Source organism: Plectrocnemia conspersa, unplaced genomic scaffold (assembly GCF_051122295.1).
Source record: "Plectrocnemia conspersa isolate PC_06_02 unplaced genomic scaffold, ASM5112229v1 ptg000009l, whole genome shotgun sequence".
Classification (NCBI taxonomy): domain Eukaryota; kingdom Metazoa; phylum Arthropoda; class Insecta; order Trichoptera; family Polycentropodidae; genus Plectrocnemia; species Plectrocnemia conspersa.
This window is the reverse complement of record NW_028277173.1, coordinates 3846416-3871716: the sequence shown is the minus strand read 5'-3', so window position 1 is coordinate 3871716 and position 25301 is coordinate 3846416. Positions and strand designations below refer to the sequence as shown.

General features: G+C 32.6%; 2 protein-coding genes and 1 long non-coding RNA gene across 5 annotated transcripts in view; 1 reads left to right on the top strand and 2 right to left on the bottom strand.

Moving 5' to 3' along the window:
* On the bottom strand, positions 1–1830 carry Mettl2 (methyltransferase-like protein). Its single transcript, XM_088191375.1, has 3 exons — positions 1713–1830; positions 1449–1601; positions 1–1089 (listed from the first exon to the last, which is right to left on the bottom strand). The coding sequence occupies exons 1-3, from the start codon at positions 1781–1783 to the stop codon at positions 357–359; spliced, it is 957 nt and encodes a 318-aa protein (XP_088047501.1). The 5' UTR covers positions 1784–1830; the 3' UTR covers positions 1–356.
* A 749-nt stretch (positions 1831–2579) lies between these two features.
* On the bottom strand, positions 2580–4842 carry LOC148231607 (uncharacterized). Its single transcript, XR_015810573.1, has 2 exons — positions 4718–4842; positions 2580–2940 (listed from the first exon to the last, which is right to left on the bottom strand). It is a non-coding gene; the product is annotated as an uncharacterized LOC148231607 (long non-coding RNA).
* A 3-nt stretch (positions 4843–4845) lies between these two features.
* Positions 4846–25301, top strand: part of shep (RNA binding motif single stranded interacting protein alan shepard) — an 86844-nt gene continuing 66388 nt past the window's right edge. For all 3 annotated transcript variants that reach the window (XM_088191369.1, XM_088191365.1, XM_088191373.1), the window contains exon 1: positions 4846–4953. The gene's annotated coding sequence lies outside the window, so the exon portion shown is untranslated. The remainder of the gene's footprint in view (positions 4954–25301) is intronic.

Sequence of the window (25301 nt, the reverse complement as noted above, 5' to 3'; positions counted from 1 at the left end):
CAATTAAAAACTTTAATAAACAAACTCACCAATGACATTCGCGATAAAATTCAGAGTATTAAAAACATAATGTGGTTATGTAAACTTGAAAACCTAAAAGCAGTAGATAATCGCTTGAAAATAAATACCCAGAAATTCAACAGTTAAATACTGTAGAATTTATAAAAAAAAAATACTTTTTAGAGTTTATTTATGTACGCCGACAATATTTTTTTCAAATTTCATTTGAGATACTATAAACGAATAATTTGAATGAGAACCCTAGCTAGTACCAGTATACTCATCACTATATTAAAGGATATGATTTGCACAATTCGTCAGTACTTCTGAACACAGGTTTTCAACTATGTAACACGTCATTTTCTATATTTTGCTTGTATCCAAACTCTATACATAGTCAACTTTTTCCCTCTATTAACTTGCAATCGTCTATCGATCAAATTTTGCTCTTCTTTAAAACCTACAGATGTAAATAAGCCTGTGATTTCCTCTTGGGTGAAGAAGTATACTCTGGTGCCATCACCGCGAGCATAAAAATGTTCTGCAAGACATCGACCCGGCTTCAATCGAAGCTGAGCTAGATCGTATCTGCCATAATCTCTCAAAAGAAGCAAACCTTCCTTTTTCAACGCTTTATAGGCTTTCTCAATAACGCCTTTCATTTTAATTGGACTAATAGCCGATAGAACAAAAATCAAAACTATTATATCGACTGATTCATTCTCAAAAGGCAGTTCCCAATTATCGGCAGTAGCGTCTAAAACAAAAGCATGACATCTTTTGGGATCGTACAATTCATTTTCCTTTAATAGTGTGATTGCAGTAGAAGAAAAATCACTGCAATATATAAACAAATTTGGATCTTTACTGTATTCCAAAATAGGAAAAACTGTATTGCCTACTCCGCACCCTATTTCAAAAATAGTTCTTTTAATGTCAGTCGACGACGAAGGGGTTTCTTCAATACTTAACGTCTTTAATTTATCTGCTGTGTCGCAATCTTGAGGATATACTCTCTCCGGAGCGTCTTTACGATCTGGTGCAAGTTCAGGAAACTCAGTAAAGAGCCAATGTCTATCTTTAAAAAATCTGAAATGGTAAAAAGTAAATTATTGTTTTATATATGAATATTATCACATATTTAGGTGATTTAAAATAAGGTGACCAGACGTACTCCTCAAAAATGTTGTCATATTTGAACACAATTATTTTTAAAAAAAACTTTCGCAGCATTCTATCTTTCTTTATCCTCCTGACAAACATTTCTGTGATGCCTTTTTTTTCTTTAGCTCATAGAAATTTATCATTCTAACAAAAAATTCAATATATTCTGAACGAAAATTTCCGAAATAATTTTTTTTAGTTCCCGCAGCAATTAACTTTTTAATTTTTAGTGTCCTCCTTTGATATTTTTAAAACCTGGTCACCCTATTTAAAAGTAATATTACCTATTTGTATGGATGTTATAAAAGGCGTTCCAGTGTTTATCGGCGTCGTTTTCTAATCTATCGATTTCTTCAGATGTCATGGTGATTTCAGAATTTTTAGATACACTGATTCGAGCTTGTTTTTCCTGCTCTTCGTCCCATTTAACGTTATCCCTGTGCATAAATGAATTTTATCTTTTGAGGTTATAAGTATTTTATGTTGTTTATATTTCAATAAAACGTGATGAAGAATATATGTTTTTGTATACATATTGTTCTACATACCAAGCATTATGCAAAAATACGTTATTTGCATCAGTTAACTCTCTGGCGCCAAACTGCGGCCTCACGTTCATGTTGGCAAATGGCAGTTGCGTATGTCATAAGGCAACAAATTGTGACCATAAACAAAATATTTTCTCTTATATTTATTTTAAATTGACTTGTGTTATATAATTTATTTATTTATTCTAAATATATGAAAAATACATTCTCTATTTATAATTAACAATTGCATTACGCATATATTGCAAAAGCTTTTAAAATGAATAAACTAAATAATAGTATTTATATGTACATATATTTATTTAAAATATTAGTTTTTGCTATATTCTCAAAGGAAAATAGCAAAATTTAAAAAATTGTTTTAATTTGACACACTATTTAATTCAGTAACTCATTATTAGCAACATCATAAATAATAGTGTAAATAATAACATAATTATTTATTGATCACACAGTATAATATTTTTTGCCACCAAGAGAAGATAACTCAATGTATACCCCAGGCGCGTACAATTAGATACATTCCCTTTCACTTGCTCGCGTGTTAAGTGACGAGAGTGAGTAGGAAGAAGGGGGCGTACGAAATGCATGCAACACACGCCCTTATCTCTTACTCACTCTCGTCACTTAACACGCAAGCGAGTGAAAAGGAATGTATCACCGTACGCACCTGGTATACCCCAACTGTATCATTAGTATTTTTCCAATTAGGTCTCCTTATTTCGATATTTAATTTTCCCCCCAAAATTCATTGTTTATTAAAAAAATAATCAAAAAGTGTAATTTTAATGTTTATTTAGTTATGTATTCATTCTTTAAAAAGCAAAGTTTTTTATTTTAATAATGTATTTTTAAAATAAAAAGTAATTTTTTTGTATAAACTTCTGCATTTTATTTTAGACGAATAGAACCTTCGGAGTAAAAACAACTTTTCACGGTACACAGGTATTTGTATTTCTCTGCTTTATTTACTCATAAAAATAGCGCTGCAGTAGCCAAATAAAATAATAACATCTAATTTTATTGAATATTTCAGTCGATAGAAGACTAAAAGGAACGTTTAATTTGCCCTTGTTAGCAAGGTTATATAAGCCAAAATATTATCATACTTATTTCTACCATTTTCTTCATTTATGAACTTCATACAAAGGCGGCCAAGGACATTCAGCGCTCCGGGCAAAAAAGGTCATCTCGGAAATTTGTGTTCGTTTATGGATGCTGGCGGAAGCTAAAAAATAAACAAAATTGTCAGAAATTATATTTTTTTGGCTCTCACTAGCATTTCGCATTAAATCTAGCAAATATATTCTAAAATTTCATTTTAACATTAATTTGTTAGCGTTAACGGGCCGCATAAATAAATTTGCGGGCCACCACATGGACAGCGCGACGCTGGTGCTTTTACAAACTTCCGACATCGTGTTTAATATGATCAAATGGCGCCCCCTTCGACGTAGTTGACGTCTTGGGTGACGGCCCATACTGCTCGCCCCTCATGCCAGCCCTGACTTCATATAGAACTTTCACTTCGTTTTCAACCATATTTATTTATTTACAAACGTGAGCAAAGCATAATAGCGTTACGCAAGTGTATCATGCTCAGAAAACATGTATAAATACAAAGAAATATTTAAAATAATAACATTAATGGTTAAGTCATAGTGCATGTACTATGACTTAATTTTTGCTCAATATCAGAGCGCAAAAACAATTATCCCTTCTTAGAAGTCAAAAATCCAGGTCAAAAGTAATAAAATCGTGCCGTCCAGTGGGAACGTTTGCAATGCGACGTCAAATTTCACTTATTGTAAGTCGTAATATTATTATAAACAGTCTTTATATGAATACTAGATAACCAAGTGTTTTCACTACAACGGATCGATTTTATTGCTTTTGATGTGGATTCTAAACAGGGAAGTCATTTGGGGGAGGGGGGAGACAAGAAGTTATATTAGCTCTCCTTTGATTTTCCGAGCCTAATGCAACTGCGGGACGTGGGCGTGGTGCCCGAGAAGTACACTCCTTTGACTTTTGCCAGAAAAATACATTTCATTTAATGAAATACTATGAATTCTAATTAAGTTAAAATATTAAAAAGAACGACCTCTGACTGTTCAGCTATCCCCCCCTCCTCTGGAAAAATATAAAATGACGTCCCTGACACTCGCCGACGCTTTTAAAAAAAATAAACAAATGTTTTAGTTAAGCTCATCTGCATTATAAGAGTCAATCTGATATTTGATACTACTTGAGGACAGTGGACAACAGATATGCATATTCGTTACTGCATAAATTATAAGGCAATTAAAAAAGTTTAAAAAATATTTTTTATTTAAAAACTACCTATTAATAAAAATTGTACCGTCAGATTCCAAACATTATGGGAAAATGTCTCTTTGAGGCGCAAATAATTAAAAAAAAAATGCAAAAATATAATTTACTTAATTTATATAAGAAAACTTATTTTATATGTCACTTAATGTTGGGGAGGCCCGCAACAACAATAAGCACTGGGTTCCGATTTTTCTCTCGGCGGTCCTAAACCCAATAGTACTACTATATTATAAAAATAAATTTACAAGCCTAATAGTTTTTTAATGTACACGTTGGGAAATATTATTTTTAGCTTATGGCAACTCTAGTCGCAACACAATATTTTTAAATAATGTAGAAAATATGATATTTAATTGTGGTTATATTGATATGTATTGATAATTATTTATTTTTTATGCTACGTCAATATGAGCCGCGTTTAAGATACGACCTAATAGAAAAATCATTTCAAATATTGCGCATGAAGAAATCGGCAACAACGCATTTTCCGACTAGTTTGCCGTTCCACCGCCAGGGGTGCTCGCCACGGGCCGCAATATGATTTTGACAGCTCCTGTCAAACCGGCGTTTAGTTTTAAACGCCCCCATCGGCCCTAAGAATCCGAACACCGGCCATGTCTGCCGGCTAAATTATTGAAAAAGGTGGTTTATGGACTTCGAAATGGCTTTACGTTTCAGATTTTCAGGCACCCGAGCCATCAGGCACCGGGCGCATCGATTCTTAGGTTCTGGCTGCTGGCCGGAGCGATCTTAGCGCACGTACGCGGCGGGGTGTGGTGGTGTGCGTGCGTGGGCGTGCGATTCACTCCGGCGGCAGCGGCGCGCGCGGCCGTCCGCTCCCCGCGCCCCTCTTGCGCCCCAAGTGCCTTCGCCCCCCGTAGATGCTGCGGCCGAGCCTCCGCAGCCGGTGAGTTATTTCTAGTACACTCATCCCACCCGGGACTCGCGTTTATATCGAGACTCAATTATCGCCTCGATAACGAATTTATTTTTACACACCCGGTGCCTTGTATGTGTGTGTGTAATGTGTTTTCGCGAATGGTTTTGTTGCGTTATCGCGCGTGCGTGGCGCATGCACTTTTTGCATTGCACCGGCTCGATCTTTGAACTCTTCAAGACTTTCTGAAATTTATTTTAAATTTTTAAATATGGTAGATACGGATCGCATGCCGCCGGTTTGCGTATGTGACAATACCATTTGAGATGAGAGCGTCAATTGATCGAGCAGGGTTGCCACTTTTCGTTCGATAGATTTAAATTTGATTCCAATAAGAAAAATATCATCCGTGCTGCCACTGAATATAATTTATATTGCATAATATTTTAAGCTTTTCTAATATATTAATGATAAACAACAGCACAATTATTTGGGTTCAAGTTCAATGGCCATTAACCACTCAAAAGGTCAACGACACCTGGGTAACAGTTATATAAATATATTTTTGAATAAAATTCAAATATGATTATTAACACTTATAGGTCAAAGGGGATAGCATAAATTATATGATTGGTTTATACAATGCGGTCATACGGTACGAAGTATATGACAAATAAAAATTTAACATTTGAAAACAAGTTTGTAATCCTATTAATAATATATAAAAAATATCATAGTTTTATCTACATAAATAAACCAAAATGGCCATTTTTAGCGAGGAATCTTATCATTTATGATATTTCATTTCGAGCGTGCACGTGAACGAAACACTATGTTGTGTAGTTGTTATAATAACCAAACAAAAATATAAATTAGTGTTTAATAGTAATTATTAATATGTCTGTACAATTTGCCACCGTTATTTAATACCATCTGGAATTAGAGTTTCAATTTTGCTAATTCGTTACATAGATCCACATGCCTTTTAACTTTAAAAGAGTCGATTTTGCAATTACCACATTTAAATCTTATCGTTAATTTCGAATCGATTATTTTTACTCCAAACAAAAAAATATTATTATTGAAGTATTACAATTGTAATTCGTGAAAAATACTTATAAACAATAAAAAATGTGGCTTAGATGATTAAGCATTACTATTTTATTGTATTTAATACCAAAACTTCTTTATCAAAAATGATAAGTGACGCGATTTATTTAATGAATCAGTAGTCAATTATATTAACATTACATGCTAAAATCTTGCAAAACTCAAAAAACGTGTGATTCGATTAGGTTAATCTAACTATACCTACACATGAATGATATTTTCGAGAAATAAGATCATTACAGTAATTTTTTTAAAAAAATAATGCCTAAATAGTATATAAAAATATATTTTTAGCTAAAAAATATTGTAATTGAATAAAATAAATTTGACTTCAAAGGGTTAAAAATACATTTTTTAATGATTTTTTTATAAAAATCTAGTCTAATATATTTAGAGGCTTTTCTTGCATGAATCTTATAAGACTATTTAAACTATAGCAGATTCTTCCAAACCTGCCAATATGATTTAGTGTTCACAACGCGAAAGGAATATTTAACCACAACTTTTATATTCGTTTTCGGTGAAAACTACTACTAAATTCTTAATTTTGTAAGTTTTCTACACCTTGTGTTTTATGCTCGAAAGCTGGATTTTTGTTGCAATAATCAGATGAGATATGAAACATACTTAATTCAATGTCAGGCATTGCATTTCGTACATTTTATATATTTATTACTAGCATATAGATCAGAACCCACCAGATGTTTTAAGCTAGCCGCCTAAAATCTTATTAATGAACTTCTGAGAAATCAGATAAATAACCACGTAGTACAGATTAATTCCAGATAATTAAAATTAATTTGATTTTTCAAGCATCAATTATACTTATGTGAACAATGTTTTTTAACCACATAATAAACAATGCTCTGATTGAATCCTCAATTTAAATATAATATATATCGATAGATATATATTTAATAACTTAACCATATTCATAAAAATTTCATCACTTGATTAACATATATTTATGTTAATAAATTACATTTTATTATTTGTTTGTTTAATTTACTCCTGGTAGTTGATTGGCTTTTAGGTTCATGCTGAGTATATGTAAACAATTTTCAAGAATAGTGGAATGCTTGGAACACTCTGATCTATAGACATAGAACTGTAGCTAAAATTCAGTTGGAATCCAAAAAGAAAACGCCTTTTAAAAATATGCGGACTGAGACCCGCACTCTTAGCGAAAATCGGCCTACTTACATTCAAAAGTAACCCACAATCAGACTTAATGATTGCAAATTTAGTTGTATTTTAATACGCAAAAATATGTATATTTCATTAAAATATAGTACTTGAGAGGAAAATGAGGAGAGAGAGGGATTTAAACAATTTAAAAATAATTAACGAAATATTATTATTTTTTTATTTACGGGATTTTGTCTTAATTTTATTAGCACTGGAAAAAATGAGTTTTAGGATTATAAATATTTTTTGTTGTTAATTACAATTTTATAATTTTACTATTGTTCTAGATATAAGGATGTTAATTTTTGCACAATGCATAGTTATTTAGTATTAAATTATTATTAATGTTTAACATTTTTTTCCACGTATAGTTTGCATAATTATTGTATTATATTTATACACACTTGTCTTTGTATATTATATGTATACACATTGTCTGCATCTTGTAATCTCGTCTTCAAAAATCAGATTGAACTAGTGATTTCGGACGTCGTTGCAGTATTGACGTGAAGAGGGAAGCGGCTGTTTTTCAATATTTTATGTTGATGGTCAGTGCTGCTCCACTTAGTGCGAGTAATTAGTAAAAAAAATTATCGGAAGTAAATTCTAAATTGATGTGAATAATATGCGTTTATATAATATATGCTTGATCAGACGAGATTTGCCATTTGCAATTTGCGATGGCAAATTACGTGGAAATTTAGGGCTGTCATTTGTTTATTTCCGTCTGTATTTTGATTAAAATATTTACTTAAACTATTACATTTTACACAGGTGGAACTTTGCCAATAATATAAGCACATTTCATATTTGTCAACGCAATACAATAGCATTTGTATTGGTAAAGGCCACACACAGCCGTCAGGGTGCTTTAAGCTATTGTCACGTACAAAATGCACTTGTCGGCATAACAATGGCATTTTGTTTATTGCGCTTTTAACGCGTATTGCGACAAGTTTTTCTCTTACGGTCAATTTAAACAGTATGCTTTCGAACTTTAATGGCCTTTTATCAGATGAAGTAGGAAGAATGCATACAAATTGAGTTCACGTATTTTTACAAAGCTGCATTTTATATTTTCTCGTAATAACCTACATACTTCTTCGTTTAATGGATTTTTCAGTGTTTACGACTACTCAAACGAAGTGATGATTCCACAAAGACATAACCGTTTAAAATTAAATTCCTATTTTTATAGATAGTTAAAGTACCGTCTATAAAATTCATCCTTGATTCACTTTGTAATCAGGGTTGTCAAAATAGATTTTTCCACCTAAATCTTAAGATTTCAGCGGGTGTGATTCGCACGTGTCGGCGAATTCGTAACCTCGATCTCGGTTCTGTGACCACGTGACTCGTAGCAAGGATTGTGTATTGATTTTCCGCTGACTCAGGCGAGTTGGCAAGAGTTTAACAATGCAATGTTGCACTCGTGCACCATGCTTCGACCTCGGCGAAAAAATAAAAATCACAGAAATAAAATAAGTGCGCGAGTATATATCGGTGTTGTACCTATGTATGCTCGTCTGCGTCGTCTCTCCAGACAATGGCGCCTCCACAGTCTCTCTCCCTCCACGTGAAAAGTTCTAGAGCTTCAAGAAATGTACGCACATGTGGAAAATTCTCGATCGTTCGCCCCCAGACGCGTGAAAATGGCGCATCCGAGGAAAAGAGCTTTTCTTGCACAGGCGGAGTTGAATGCCGGCTACTTTTAAATGCACCACCTGTTGCTCTGGCAGTACCTTGCTCTGTGTTCTGCACTTGTTGTGAAGCGCATTCCTTTAATACAGCGTGTTACTTAATAGATAATATAATGTATGTATACTTATTATTCTAAATAATATTAGCACTCGAAATACTATTTAACATACTGGAGTATTGTAATGATCGAATCTTGCCGCACTAGCGATTTAATTATATATATGAATCAATCCACTTCAAAGTGAGAAGAGAGGGGCTGAAACGGGTAAGGGCGAAGCCCCGGCGGCTACGATCTACTGTTGTGTAGCTCAACAAATTAACATTGGGCTCATTGACATAAACCTTCTTCGGTGCGCATTTATTTTTCTTGAGTAACGTATTAACTGTTATTCTGGTGTCTGGCGAAAGGAAGGGGTCTCTCAAATGTATTTGACTTACTGAGGCAAATCTATATCTCGTTCTTAGAAGCAGTCACCACAGATACAATTAAAAAAAAATATTGTGTATATTCAATTTTAACTCTTGCGTGATTGATATCTCTAATAAGGCAAGTTTTTATATACAATATTAATTAAAAAAATCCTTATATACCATTAGTTTTTTCATTGACAACACGCTCGTGTGTTTGCGTGTCAATGAAACACTAAACACACAGTTAGCGAAATAAATCCGACTACTTTATAAAACATCTGCAAAGATTTCATATTTCTTACAGAGAGATTAAAAACTGCTTACTGTTCTATATTTTTATATTAAATATAAATACTTAAGCATTATTAAATATATAACTTTTGGGTGAAACTTACTTAATTATGTTACATTAATTATCATATAAAAAATTTGCATCTTTAAAATAGCAAGTAATCACAGAAAAATTGGCAACTTCATTGTCATAAAAACACTGCAAATTATCTAAAAACTCTCATCATTTTAACCTGTCTGAAAAAAAGTGTTTTAATTAAAGTAAATCACAATTTTAAAGCTTACAATTTACACTTCTATCGGTTTTAATAACTTAGTGTCTTTATATATCCTTGTATCTGTAAGTGATGGCTGCGTGGTGTGGCTTTTTCAGCCAGTTAGACGCTGGAAGAGCTGATGATAGTTTACAGAAAAATGTAGGTGCCAGTATCGGAGCCAAGTCGAATTGGCGAGTCTTGAGAGTCCGTCGGTTCGAGTTTTCGTGGTCAATTGATAATGAGTGGTTGGTGGTAGTGTCGCGTCTTTTATAATGGTCTTTTGTGAAAGCTTAGAAATGCACTAGCTCCAGCTTTTAGTAAAAGTAGGTTTTATGGTCTGCTAATTTAAAGAGTAATTTAAACAAAAAAGTTTCGAAGCTTATGAAGAAAAGGGCTTAAAGATTTTTTGTGGTAATTGATAGAAATGTATTGCTTTCTAAAGTCTGTGTGGCTATTGTGCAATTTTGGGTGTTATGATTATATATAATATTTTATTTGTTATATCATCAATCTTTAGCGCTTGATTAGCTGTTCAATGTATTTGGAGTTAACTTATCCAAACCCTATATTTCCATATCTTTAATTTTACATTTTTAAATTCATCTCACGCATTTTTGGTTATAGTAATATCTGTTTTTGGAAGACTACAATGGATTTTATCTTTGATATATTTATTTCTTGCCCTAATAAATTGTTGTTTCATTATAGTCATATCTGTAAAGAAGCAAATATATGTATTAGTGATTATTATTAATTAAAGTAAATCGCATTTTTTGACCATCGTTTTGAAGAGCTTCATTATGGTTAAGTCAGTTCATCTTATCGAATATATCGTGAAGAAATAGTTGCTAAATAAATTCAACCAACTTTTAAGTATATAAATGTCCAAACTAATTTAGAGTCCGAAATGATAATGATACAGGAAAAACCGGATAAAAAAGTAATTGCAAAATAGATAAACAACGAATTATACTAGTCGCGTGATAATGATGAGACCATACAGGAACTACCAAATTCACGCATCCTAATCGCTTCAGTAATTGGTGGAGTTAAACATAAATAGAGGAATTCCCTATAGAAATTCTCTTGAAATATATTCGTAGATTCCGAGAAGAAAGGTGTATTTCGCATGGAAATTCCGGGAAAATCTCGCCGGCGTCTTAAAATAAACATTTGGGTCTTTTAATACAACTCTTTGTTTGTCTCGTTTCTCGTTTCGGCACAATATCAGGATCGAGCAATTTATTTATGTGATATTAAATTAAGAGAATTATTTTTACTCAATTGCTCGAAACGTGAATGATTCATTAAATATTCACATAAAGCATTAAGCACTTCTTGGAAATATTACATAAAGCTTTATATAGAATCATCCTTTTGTTATGTATATCGATCTTATAAATAAAGGTTATTGTTGTTGAAATACCTGAAGTATAAATATTATGTACGTATACGATTTAATTTTATCGTTAAAACAAACCATGACAATATAATTATATATTGATTTGATCTGAACAATGAATATAATGTATCGTTAAATTGAAACACACCAGTAAAAACCGGTTAAAACGCTTTGATCCAAACATCGACTTCTAACTGTAGATGCCAATCTTATTCCGGTATTCTTGTTTACCTCAAACTCCCGAATTCTTCTGCTTTTTATTTATATTTACTGTAGTCTCAATTTGTTGTTGAACCATAAACCAAAGCACACGGTTTATCTAACTGTTCCATATTTTATACGACATTGCGTGAAACTATCGCGTTTTTATACCGAAACAACGGTATCGACGTTGCAACTTTGTTAATTATTTTTGGTTTAGCACAATATTTTTTAATTGGTCGAAAATTTTTCAGAGCCTAACAATCGGCACTGATTTTGAAAGTAAACCAACCACGTGTGAGCGCTTATTGAATTTGAAGAGGTAATTGTTCCCTTAATTGGCTAATGTTTTGTAATTCCTATTAGTTCTGTCTTTGGGTCATATAATTAACCAGTATTACCACTTTGTTCTTAAGAAAGAACTCTTTATCTTAGTTGATTTAGAATACATACATACATGTTATAGTGAATGTTTATTTCTCTTATTAGTTTTAGTGAAATCATTTTAACCTACAAATATATATTTTTACTAGCGAAAATATAATTAACTGAGGCGCCAGTGAATGAAAATGAATCTGTGAATATATGTTAATCGTATAAAATTTTGCCAATCAAATCTTACAACATATTTTAACTTGTTTTGAGTATATGATGCGTGACTTTGCAGCCAAAATAGACGCCAGAAAAGCTGATAACAGTTTATTGTTATTAAGTACAACGTACCACAGGTAAATGGTGCGAGCGCCGGTGAAAAAGTGATGTCTTCTGGACGAGTCGCTGATCGTATTTCATATTCTTTCGGATGCCTTCTGCTGTCTGAGCTCGTCGCTGATCGTTTCTCGCCTCGAATCGTGTGAATATTTCGTCTCAATTTGCTTGATTATCTGTCGATGTGATGAAGTGTCTGATATTTTATAATTTTATTCGAGACGTTCTGGCGAATCAGAGATGCGGATGTTAGTGGGCCAATTGCATCACTTGATTATTCAACCAACGAAGTATGTTCACACCTTTCATAAGTGAAACTTTCGAAAGTCCAAGACAATATCGGTTTTTATGCAGGTTAGACGCATTGCTCATCATGCATACTTTACGCATAAAAAGATTTTTATTGTGCTTACAAGCAATTAACCGACAGATTTGCTAACAGGGAGGTGTTCTGTAAAATTACGCAATTGAGGTATGGAGTATTTTTTTATTGTTAAAAATGACTTTTGTCAAAACGAATTTTGACAGATGTCATTTTTAAATATAGATTTATCTCAAGTCTTAAGTTTCTAAAGTTGCCTTTAGTATGTGATCTTTGGTGATTATTTTGCTCATTTTTGATTACCGAAAAGATATAATTTGAATCATCTGTTTTTCCTGTCTTTATCAATGACTTAAAAGTGTTTATTTGCACAAATGCGGATTCGCTGTCTTCACAAAAATACCTAGACTTGCTGTCTTTTTTACTTCTAAATCTATTATTCTGGCAGGATTATTTTATAGATTAGGTGGATGTGCTTTAACTGAACATACCTCTAATACTGTCTATTTGAGAATATTGCTAAAGTTTGCAATATTAATTGAAAATTCTCGGCTATGTTAAGCGGAGCGCGTTTCACTTTTAAAAAATATGACTAATTCACGTTTTGTACGATAGGATCTTTAAATATGGCTCTATTATCTGGAATCTCATCGAAGCGAAGTACTATTTTTTGTTAGAAATGATCTAGAGTAATTTTAACGAAAATCTATAAAAGGGAATATGGATCGTACCTGTATTTTTGCTACAAATTCTAAATACAATTTATTGTATTAAATTGCTGAAAGTGGTATAAAGTGCGAGAAAGTCATGATTGCGTCCCTTATTCTTAACCGTTGTGTCCATGACGTAAGCGCTCGAGAATTCCCATCTACACTTTTTATTTCATGCGTATTTGTAATAGGAATAGACGTGTTAAAGTGCGTATATATGTACATACATGAATGTATGTTTAAGTTAACAAATTTGTATAGAAGTTAACATGTTGATTTGGATAAACCGGCGATAAATATATAAATAAATATAAGAACCTTTTAGCGTCTATGCTCTACTGGTGATCAATAATCGCCCGTGCGTACCACTGCTTGTCGTCAGACGTCGGAAAATATTATTATTAGCTTATCTATATCTTTAGTCATTGATGTCATAATGTATTAACATTTAATATACCGCCAAATATTATCTCTCAACCTAACGATTGGAGAATTGCGTATCGACTTGTTATTGCTACTCTTCATCTAAACAACATTACAATTTTATTATTTATTTATTAATATTTATTAAGAGTATCGTAACTTTGATGTAATGTGACAGAGGTATCTGGGTTCTTAAAAATTCACCATATTGGTTTTTATATATATTCATTTATTTAAATATACATCAAAGTATATATTAATTGAATAATATTAATGGCTAGAACATAATGCGTCCACTAAATGCGAGTATCTGGATAAAAACATAATCAATACTAGTCGACGCGACTCAGTGGAATCATATCTCAGCATACCATGTAAGAGTTTTGTGGGAAATTAAAATTAATTATATCTATATTTCCTTATGAAACTTTTTTTTATCAGATCAGAGAAACGTGTTTAGGGACACTGCACTGTTTTATATATATATTAATGGAATGGAAAGAACACCCTAATTCAGGGGTCAGACTTTTATCTGACTTATCATATTTATCATCATTTTCAATTGAAGGTTAAGTTTCTCAATTATTCAGTAGAATGGATTTTTAAAAATTGAAATTGGATTTTTTGTAAGAAATAAGATTTCACATATTTTAAAATATTTGATACCATGGGAGCATGATAAAGCAGATCGGCGCGAATGGTGACCCAATCAATGACTTTGAAATGACTTTACCGCAATGTAAACTTTTATATATGAGCACTATTTTTCCTTGTAGTTTTAAGTTAAATTTATTTTAAAATCTCATGATATTTGTAGCAAAGGCTGATTTTCAAAGCCATTCAGTATTCGATAATATTAGTTTTTCGTTGAAAAAATTTTAAATCACATTGAACTTATGTGTGGTAGAACAAGTCAGGATATTAGAATTTTATTTCCAATAAAAAATGTCACTGATCTGACTACGGTTAAGTTCACCGCCGACACAACTGATTAAAAAACACGTGATATATGTGTGTATTGAAATATTTTTCGCAAACTTGTATTTTTTTCTAAGTATGCCATTATTTATTTTTACTACCATCGAGTGAGGAGCTCCGGAAAATTTACCGCCCGCAATTCACCGTCAGCAATTAATCACTCTAGATGCTGTCGAATTATTACTTCATAACATCACAGCGGAATGCAAAGCAATAGGAGCACCACATACGGTCAAATCTCGCAACTTCTCAACTTTACGGTTGCCCGTTCTATTATATGGCATTCTTTGAAATAACGTAAGGTTTGAGAATGTAAAATTTATTTCCAGTTTTCGGGCCGGATTAAATAACCCCTGTTCTAATCGGTTACCACTTCTGTGCGATGAAGCACCTTGTTACACATTTCATAATCTTGTTCTTGCTCTTGTAGTAAATATACTCAATGATTAAATATTGAAACTTCTTGACTGAAACGCAAGAAAAGTCCTTAGAGAAAGTGGAGAGTTGTTTTAACGAGTGTCTCTCAAGGTTTTCCGAAGCGACCAATCGACTGGAGCACATATCGCATATCGCCAAATAATCCGCGCCTCACATATCGAGTTTCCAAGGCGTTCCAGATTGGTGGGATAATTGCCCACGAGGACTCAATGCCCCGCCGTGAGTCACCATCGACCGACGGCGGTGGCGAAGCGTGTGTGTATCCGTCCAGGGTGCTCGTTCTCAATATTGGGTATTATTATTGCCGATCGATTATGATGGGTGTACAATATGGCGGTGACGTGGATTGTGGCGAGACGTGGTGTATCTGTCTAATCTGCGCGCAATTATCAGATAACGCCGCTTCAGGGTTTCAGCATCCGCCCACCGTGCGGCTCGGATTGTATTATTAATCGGAAGTATGTGTATGTGTGAGTGTGTGTATGTGATATTTTAGAACTAGCTTTGTCCGCTGGTCTTATTTTGTATACGCGGGAAACCCTCGGATCGGTGCTGGCGATTGGCACGGAATCCCTGTTGTGCGGACGCTGCGGGGATTCCGTCTGCGTACTTGTGTGGGTATTATGCCAGCAGCTACAAAGTCAAACATTTGACAGAAATCTTTGACCAAGCAAAAAAATAAATAATAGCCTGGTACTAGAGCTTAGACGAGTCAAATAGCTGCAAGACGAATTTGAGGTATTGAAAAAGAAAATAGCTGTGTAAGATAAACTTTGCTGCCAAGAGGTTTCTCAGACTATTTCTCTTCCTCCTCAGAAAAGATCTCTTCTGTAGCCTCGTACTGTTGCTCGCGATACAGATCGGTGGTCAGCTTCTGGCCATGTTCAATGGCTTCTGGTTGATGGAGCGACTCTTGAATATCGTTCTAATTCACCTCCAGTACCATGTTTTTCCTAAAGGACCCGAGCAAACATGTCAACGCATTTAGAATTCCTTTTGTAACCCAACCCCATGCTTTGTAAATAATCTTGAGGCAGATCACGATGTGGAAAGTATTTTTTTCTAAAGTCTCTGAGGGCAAGATTTGTTCCTACGGTCACTTAGAATCATCGCTGAAATAGTGATTTGGTGTTAGAAATGACCCGCTAATTCATGAGCTGAAGTAATGGATTGGTGGTGGAAGAAAGAAAGACGATCCTAATGCGCTCTAATTATTCTAGTAAGTCGTTCTTAAGGTTTAGAGGATGATCAGGAACATTATCCATAACCAACGAAACTTTGAGTCACAAATTATTTTCTAAAAGGTATGCCTGTCCTGCAGGACCGAAGACTCAACGAATAAATTACGAGTGCTGTTGGACCTCTACAAAACATTTCACTGATTATTCCGTGTCTTGAATTTCTTGAAGGCTCGTGTATTCTCGAATGATACATGAGCAAGGGCTTAACTTTAAAATCACTGCAATAGGGTTAGATGATTTTTTTATGGGCATTGTTTTTTCTTCTGCTAAAGATCCTCTTTATAATATTTTTTCCGAAAAAGCCTTATTTTATCGTAGTTAAAACTTGCTGCGGCAGCAAACGCCTCAGCTTCCTTAGCGTCAGAACTCGCAGCCGTACCTCACAACACTATGGATGCCACTTCTTATGAAGTTATCGAACTATTCTTCACACCAAAAAATCTTATATATAATTGTTCTAAGCCGTCGCTTCCGGACGCGTATGAATGGTGTATAATAAATAATACACGTAAACAAAGGAAATATATTTAATTATAATAATAAATAATAATAAAAATAAAATTTGAATTTGCTTCGTTGCTTTCCGAGGCGCCGGTAATGCGTTCTGTTGTTTCGACCAATGAAAAATAAGCATTCAAATATAAAACAAGATGGCTGACATTACCGTGACAACAGTTTTAAATAATTATTATTTAATAATAAAATTTTGTTACGCGACAATAATTTTCATTAATTCGTCATTTGACTGAATATAAATAATCGGATTGCAAATTAACTAGGTGTGTTATAACTATGAAAATTAAATACATGCATAATGTGTTGAAAATTAGAAGAATACATTGATTAAACTAGATAAACAATCATATCAATAACAATCTTAGTAATGGAATCTTCAAATTTTGAATTCCCGTCGCCGGGCTCCGAGGCCGAAAAGTGAGTTTTTCATTTTATATTACATAAACATTATCATTGCTTCCGATTTAATGCACATATACGCTATATTTTAAGAATTGCAAATAAACCAGGTACGTTTTAAACATGAAGTATGTATGAGGATTGAAAGTTAATGTCGATCAAATCGGCGTTGTCGCAGTGGGAACGCTATATATATATATATATATATATATATATATATATATATATATATATATATATATATATATATATATATATATATATATATATATATATAAATGGTTAATATTTCTAGGACTCCGCGAAAACGCATTCAACCACACACACACACACACACACATATATATATATATATATATATATATATATATATATATATATATATATATATATATATATATATATATATATATATATATATATATATATATATATATATATATATATATATATATATATATATATATATATATATATATATATATATCAGCCAACGGACAGCTTATAAATGCATAGTTTCTTGGATGTTATCTAATAGACGACATTTTACAATGATTATAAATATGTGATTACATACCTGGAAAATTGATAGTGGGTTATTTTTAATTCCGATGTGGCAAAATATGTATACGTAATGGTTTTTATTCAATTTTTGTTCTGTGCCATCATTCCTCATTCAGAATAGCCAAATTCAAGATATTCAGTTACATCAAATTTATGTAGTATGTTCTTTATAAAAAGATAATACTTGCTGACAGTGACTTCAGCATGAGAATATTCACTCTTTGTTACCAATTCTACATTGATTAGTTCAACAACCCGTTTTTGTGCATATTCATCTTATATGTACATATCATGTACATAATAATGCGTTTTTACGTTTAATCCGGGTTGTATTGCAATTAAATTTCAGACTTTTTCGCAATGTCAACGACCGTCGCCGTTTCGGTCATTTTCCAGCCGCCGTTCAGCGCGCATGCGTAAAGAATGAATAATCGCTCGCACTACGCATACACGTGCACATGCGAGCGTCAGCCCGTCTGAGCGCATGCGCATCTCGCGCGGGGACTTTCGAAGCGTGCTCATTCGGTTTTCAGAACAGAACCGCAAACGTCTAAACGCCCCCGGCTCACCCACACCTTGCCCCCTTAGCACTCGAAGTTACTTCACCCGCGTGGAGTCTCGTTTAAAGTTGTGATTAATTCATAGACGACACCATCACATTTTGAAGCGAATGGATTGAGAAAATCAACAAAATATATAATACTAGATGTACCAAAAGTAGCTTTACTGTTTAAAAAATAAATTACTTTAAATCATAATTAAATCTTCTGGACCATATCGTCAAACATGTTGATGACTTATCCTCTGTACAAAATTCGTAAGAAAATAACCTTACCAAAATATTACAGACTTTTAAGAAACTAAAAAAAAAAGTTGAATAGGATTATAAAAATGTCAGGCGTCGTGTTTCGTACGTTTCAAAATATTTTTTTGTATATAATTCCATAACATCCCTCATTTTTATATTGTTCTGAATATACACCTCATTATTTTCAATATATACTTCTAAATTAAAAGATGCATTCTAAATAATAAGCATATTAAATGTTAATATTTATATAAAATATTTTTTTAGTAGAGATTCACAAATAAATATTAATATAAAATATTAATTAAATCCAAAGTACTTTTATATGTGCTATTCTGTATTTATATATTTCCAAAGCTTTTTTATAATCTAAAATTGCAATAAATACACTTAATTTTTAAATTTTAAAGCTTTTTGACGTATTCTGTATAAAAAAACATAGCGTTAGCCTAATGCGTTACAACGGGCTAAATACAATTAACTGTGATTAAAATCAAAGACGAATTTTTGATTTAATTATTTATGTACTACGAATTATATTTTCTTTGGGTGATACAAATACTTTAATGCAATCTTTGTTGATTTTTTAACGGGTACAATACTATTATAAAAGAAGCACACTAAAGTATATGTTAACAGTTGTAGAGGATATTAAAAAATAAAGGGGTCATATGGATCGTATTACATTGGTCGATTATGGCATATGGCAGTGGTGTGTGATATCCAAAAACACCCCTTAATTTATGATCAGCTGTTGAGCTGTCTATATACAATATATCCAAGCTTACTATACAACAAGTTAAAATAATACGCTTTTTTACAGAAATATTCAGTTACAACAAGTAGTATTGTATTAAATTAATATATTTTACAACATACTGTATTTATTAGGTCAGTAAAAAAATATTTGACTATTAACTGGTATAATAATATTATTATAAAACGTACGAAACACGAAGACGGACATAGATTCATTTTAAAATGCACTAATATAATAGCAATAAATAAGTTAAGTGCCTTTTGAGTTGTTATAAGTAAACATTAGTCGCTTTAACAAATATATTAAATAATTTATTAAATTTCATAACCATTGGCTAAACTTTCTTATTGATTTTTTAAATAATTGTGAATATCACTTTACTCAGTATAACGTAATATTGTTCCATTGATTTCCACTGGTTTTTCTTTTTAGTTTTCATCAGGTAAATATTCCGAATGCCCGTCTGTGCCACGAGATTCGTTCAAGAATGCGTTTATCGGCGTCTAGCAGTCGAACCATAATATAATAGATGGAAAGGACGGCGAATTCGAGCCGAGTGGTATGAGACAGAAGGCAGGGGCGAATCGGGGGCGGCTAGACTATTGCGGCACTGTAAAAATGCGAAATATAACGCCGTTCGATATAACGTATTAGAAAATTTTAACGTTTAACATGTATATTTTTTGCGCATGCGTCTCAAATCTGCGATCGTTAATAGCGTTTTTTGCATAAGCAAATGAAAAGCGTCGAGACAGTATTAAAAATTTACAGACAATAGCGCAAAAACCACAGTTGAACAATTGCAGATAAGTTTTGCATACATAATTTAGAATGAAAGTAACATTATGTTTACAATTTCAAATATCTACCTATAACTAATAGATAAATGGAGGTCAACAAAATATTTCTGTATTTAAACGACAGTTTAAAGTAAACTAGTGATGCATATCTTTGGAATAGTAGTGCTTTATTTGTGTTTTTTATCAGCTGTTTAAGATATTCTTGAGATGTTTTGCATGAAGTCTGTTTTTATTACCAAAGTATCTGACCAATAAAGTCGGTTTAGATTTTAATTCAAAGTGCTATTTAAACCCCAGAATATTTTTGTTATGAAGGTTATCATTTATACCAAAAAGTCCATGACTCGTCATGGATTTTGAAAAATGAAATGGATAAGACGAATTTATTCGTCATATCCAGTTAAAGGTTAATATTTATTTTTAACATGTATATGTCTGCTGATGTTTTTAGGTGCTCTATATATGCCAATTTTTTATATGGTTATTTCGTTGAGCATCCTTTTTCAATTCAAAGAAATTATGTAGAATGTCCTACAGTACTAAACTATACATAAACGAACAAGTAGACAAAAATTATTATATAGAATGTCATGCTATATATTTATAATCAAATATCTTTGATTTTTTTACTATAGCAATAATCAATATTTTAAGCAATTTATTTTGTTATTAAGCTTCTCAATTGATGAATTATGTTTTATAGATGAGCATAATTGGTATTTATTATTGTAAAAAATACTGTAAAAAACTTAGTTATTCAAAAGAATATAATTATATAAAAATAAGATATCTTAGCGTTAAGAAAAAATATGTTTTTTTATTTGTCAAATTTTTTTAGTAGTATTAATGCAGTGATAATATAAATATATTTGTTTATTATCTGTTTTTTTATCCCAGCAACCTTTCACTTAGCGTTAGGATACGATGTTGCTAGGCATTTCTTCAAACAGCTGAAAGGTGCTGTCGACAATCAAACAATTTACGTGGAATTTTTGTTTTGGGTTCCGAAACGCCTTCGAGAATCACGATCGCGTCCTCTTTTGCTCGACATTACAACCAGAACGTCTGCACTAGCCTACTCTCTTACGGCTGTTGCCATCCGGCTTTTTAATAAGCTGGCATTGTAGATCTGTTAATGTCAGCAACGAGGAGCTGGTCCAGTTCGTATCATTTAATTTAAATATTTAATGAGTTTTTGAATTATATTGTATTTTTTGCATACTGAAACAATACTATGTATTGTTTTTTGACCATAGTGACGCATTAGGGTTACCTGTTTGCTCACTAAGATCTTGATTTAATTTGAATAAATAAATAATATGGTTCAAATACATGTCATAAAATTGATTATAATAGATTTGTGTTTCTTATACCAATTGGCTAACAAAAAGTAATGTAAAAAGTAAATGTTTTTCTTTACTTTGTCTTTTAGTTAATTAGATAAATAATATTTGTTGGATTTGTCCTAAAGTTTGGATTATGAAATACCTTACAGACTACTGTAAGGTATTCTAATCCAATTATTCAACCACAAAGCTATCGATGTGTAATATTAATAATACTGTCTTATATTACAATTGGGTTATTTATGAAGTTTTGTTGTTCTTTCCCCTTATCTCTCACACACCGCAGATATTTTTTTATATTCTGCAGTGTCTGCACCATACCCGGATTTGCGGTAAGCCGATGCAGAATACACAAACTAATATCTAACAATAACGACAAACATAAACCGACGATTGTGGCGTATACTACGAGCACGTGAATCATGTTTTACATATGATTCACTTCTGTGGCTTTTGCACTTGAGTCAAACGATCGATAAGACAAGGTTTTATCAATGGGAGTTTAGCGTCAAACGTCATTGGGAAGATATGGTTATTTATAATTTCCACTATCTGATCACTCATTAGTTCATTATTATATTTATTCCTTATTATTATCAGTCTATACGATCTTTTCACTTCTAGACTAACCAAAAATATAAAATAATCTATGGTGCCAGATTTAATGGTGTCCGGCGGGCGTTTTCAATACAAAACCCCGATCAAATTGGACCAAATTGACTAGGAAACGTCCGCAAGAAGTGTACGGGGCGTAATCAAATTTAATCCATTCAAGCCGACATCCTCTTTTATTTTTTTAACCTCACGCTCTTTCTATTACGCGTAGCTGGAACCGAATACAATCAGTCCCTCTATTAAAGAACACCAACACATACCTATGCATTTAATATGTATGAGTTTCACATGATATGAAGTATTGTATCATATTTTATAACTATTAATAAATTTAAAACATTTATTGCTTTGTTGCGCCTAATGTGTTGTAAATATAATAATATATTTACTATATGTTCTTAAAAAAGAGCTTTGGGATTAAAGAATGGTTCAAGATCACACAAATTAAATAATTGACTGTATTCTGATTTAAAATTATCAATATATTTGCTGCTGTAAAGCTTTTATTGATTATTTAAATGTAAAACCCACAGACATTGTATATATTCAACACTTCTTACTGTCACGTTACATATATAATCAGTGACTTAAATGTTCAAACAAAAAATAATATGATAAAACACAATTATTTTTCAAAAATATGTGGCCCTTACCGCTCGCGATTACGAAATTTACAGTGTGTTCGATCAATGTTTCTATAAGAAATAACACCGCATGTCGGTACTAAAAATATTTTTCTAGGAACTGTATTGGAATATAATTATATAAATTGCAAAGCATTTAGAAGGCAAATGTACAGATTTTTTAAGCAGAAATCCCTGGATGTTTTAAAAATACGTCTGCTCTAAGCAGTACTCAAAATAATCAGTGGAATGAAACGTTTCGGGAAGCTCGAATATTAGTAACGGACTTCGTGGGCTGCTAGGTAAATCTCTAAAGTGATAACAAATCATGTATTTAAAACTTTAGACAAGTCGCAGTTCCCTCTGTATCTGATTATATGTTTAATATGATTATTTACACATATATCCATAATAAATGTCGATAAGTTTTAATGGACCAGGAACGCGGTTTTCGTCCGCGTCATTCCACTGTCACAGAAGCAGTAAGATATTCCAAATATAATATTATTTAGCTCAATATACTCAATACCGACAAAGTTTGCTTCTCAAACGGTCTTGTTAGTTTTTTCTTGTGTTAACTGAAGTACCCGTCTCTCTGCAATTTGCTCACTTTATCAATGCCATACATATGGCATTGATAAAGAGATTCAGAGATGCAAATTCGCTGTCTTTAACTACTTCATACTTGGATTTTTTGTACAAAAAGTAATTAAAAACAGCAGGTTTTATTATTTTATATATTTTTTACATATTTTAAAAAGAAAAATAGTTGAAAATATAATACATACAAAAATCAACAAATTTGGTTATGTTTTTTTGTTTTTATTTTTTCGCTCTAAAACATGAAGTGGAATGTAGCTGTTTTTTTAATGGCTCTCTTTTTTTTTGGCAGAAGTATTTTAATAGTTGAGGCGGAAAATTTTATATATATATAAATGTCTTCAAAAATGGCTTCGCTATCTAGAATCACAGCGAAGCGAAGTACTAATTGTTTTCAGAAGGGATACCTAAGAAATTTCTTATATATTTAAAATATCAGCTTTTTTCTTTGTGCCTTTTTGCTAGTTCAAGGTTTTCAAACCCTAAGGGGTGTGACTTCGCAGCCGGTAATAATTTATCAGTTAAATTTACATATTGTGGCAAGCTACGATGCGCTAGATTGTTTTCTCTGAGCGGTGGTGGAGAAGCTGGCGGAGAGATGATGTCAGAGGAAGATCTTCAGAGGCCTTGTAGGTAACGCAGCGACGGTGTAGTGGAGGTTGGTCTCTCTGCTGCAGTCGTGTCTGGTGAAGTCCTTCTCTGATGTTGACACTCCATTACCGTATGGTCCTCGCCACGGGCCGTATCTCAGCGTATCTTCTGTTTGCACGTCTGCTGTGCTTCTACCCTCTCTTAATCGGAGACCAGCCTTATAAATAAAGAGTTGCAAAGCTAGTTGAGGAATCGCAACCATGCAGTGACCATCAAGCTAATTGTTGCACTCGTTTCTTAGAACGTAATATGTATACGCCTCCAGAAAGTGACATTTTCCCGAGGTCGAATTGTGCAACGGGAATATTGTGACCTATTCTTTCAATGCATCGAAGAATAATTGCGTACTGTTTATGTGAACCCTTTTTTATAGACGTTACAAGAGCTTTTGTGTGGTCCCATACTTTACATTCATTAACGCGAGTTTCAAGAATAAGAACCCACATTAGGATTAAGACAAAATTCATTAAATTTTCGACGTGGCGTGTATTAAATGAAGCATTTTTTGATGTAACTTAACGATTGTTTCGATGATAAGCAATATTCAGTTACTGGCTGTAAAATGCTAAAGAGTTATTTTCAAAAAAAAAATAATCTAATATACAGTATTTGATTAAAATAAAATAGGATATTATTGTTGAACAGAGAACTGGATATTTATAAATATTTTGAGATCATTTATTGGATGTTTGCACTGTCGTTTAGTATATGAAATATATGGACTTTTTTGTATATAGCCTATCATGACGCATTAGGAAAACCTGTCAAATCATGATGGTTGAGTTTGTGATGATTACAAAATAAAAAAAAATCACTGTTGCTTTATATATAGCTGTGTTTATAACCGAACTCTGTAGCTTACACCAAAATATTTGAATCAGGCAACTGTAGGTTTAAGTTATTTTAGCAACAAAAATATTGAATGTTATTACTACAATTTTATAAAACGATGATGGTGTATCAGAACACAATAAGGATTTATTCAGATACGCCACGCTTATTCCTTGATATGTCACATTCATCACCCGACTATATCAATCTTTGTGCCAAATAATACACAAAGGTTTATTGTAAATCAATAAATTGACATCCGATTCGCTCATGCAATATGCAGAATCAGATTTCACATAATATTTTATTATTATTTGATGATAATTACTACGAGCGACATGTCTGTCGCGTACAGCAGAGCACCGGTTATCTGACGCTCTGCTATCTAAAATTCTTCGACCGCGTGCCCGGTTGATAATATATTTTTCCATAAAAAAAACAGATAGCAAACGTCAAGTTTCAAACTTGGAAACTACAGCGAGAG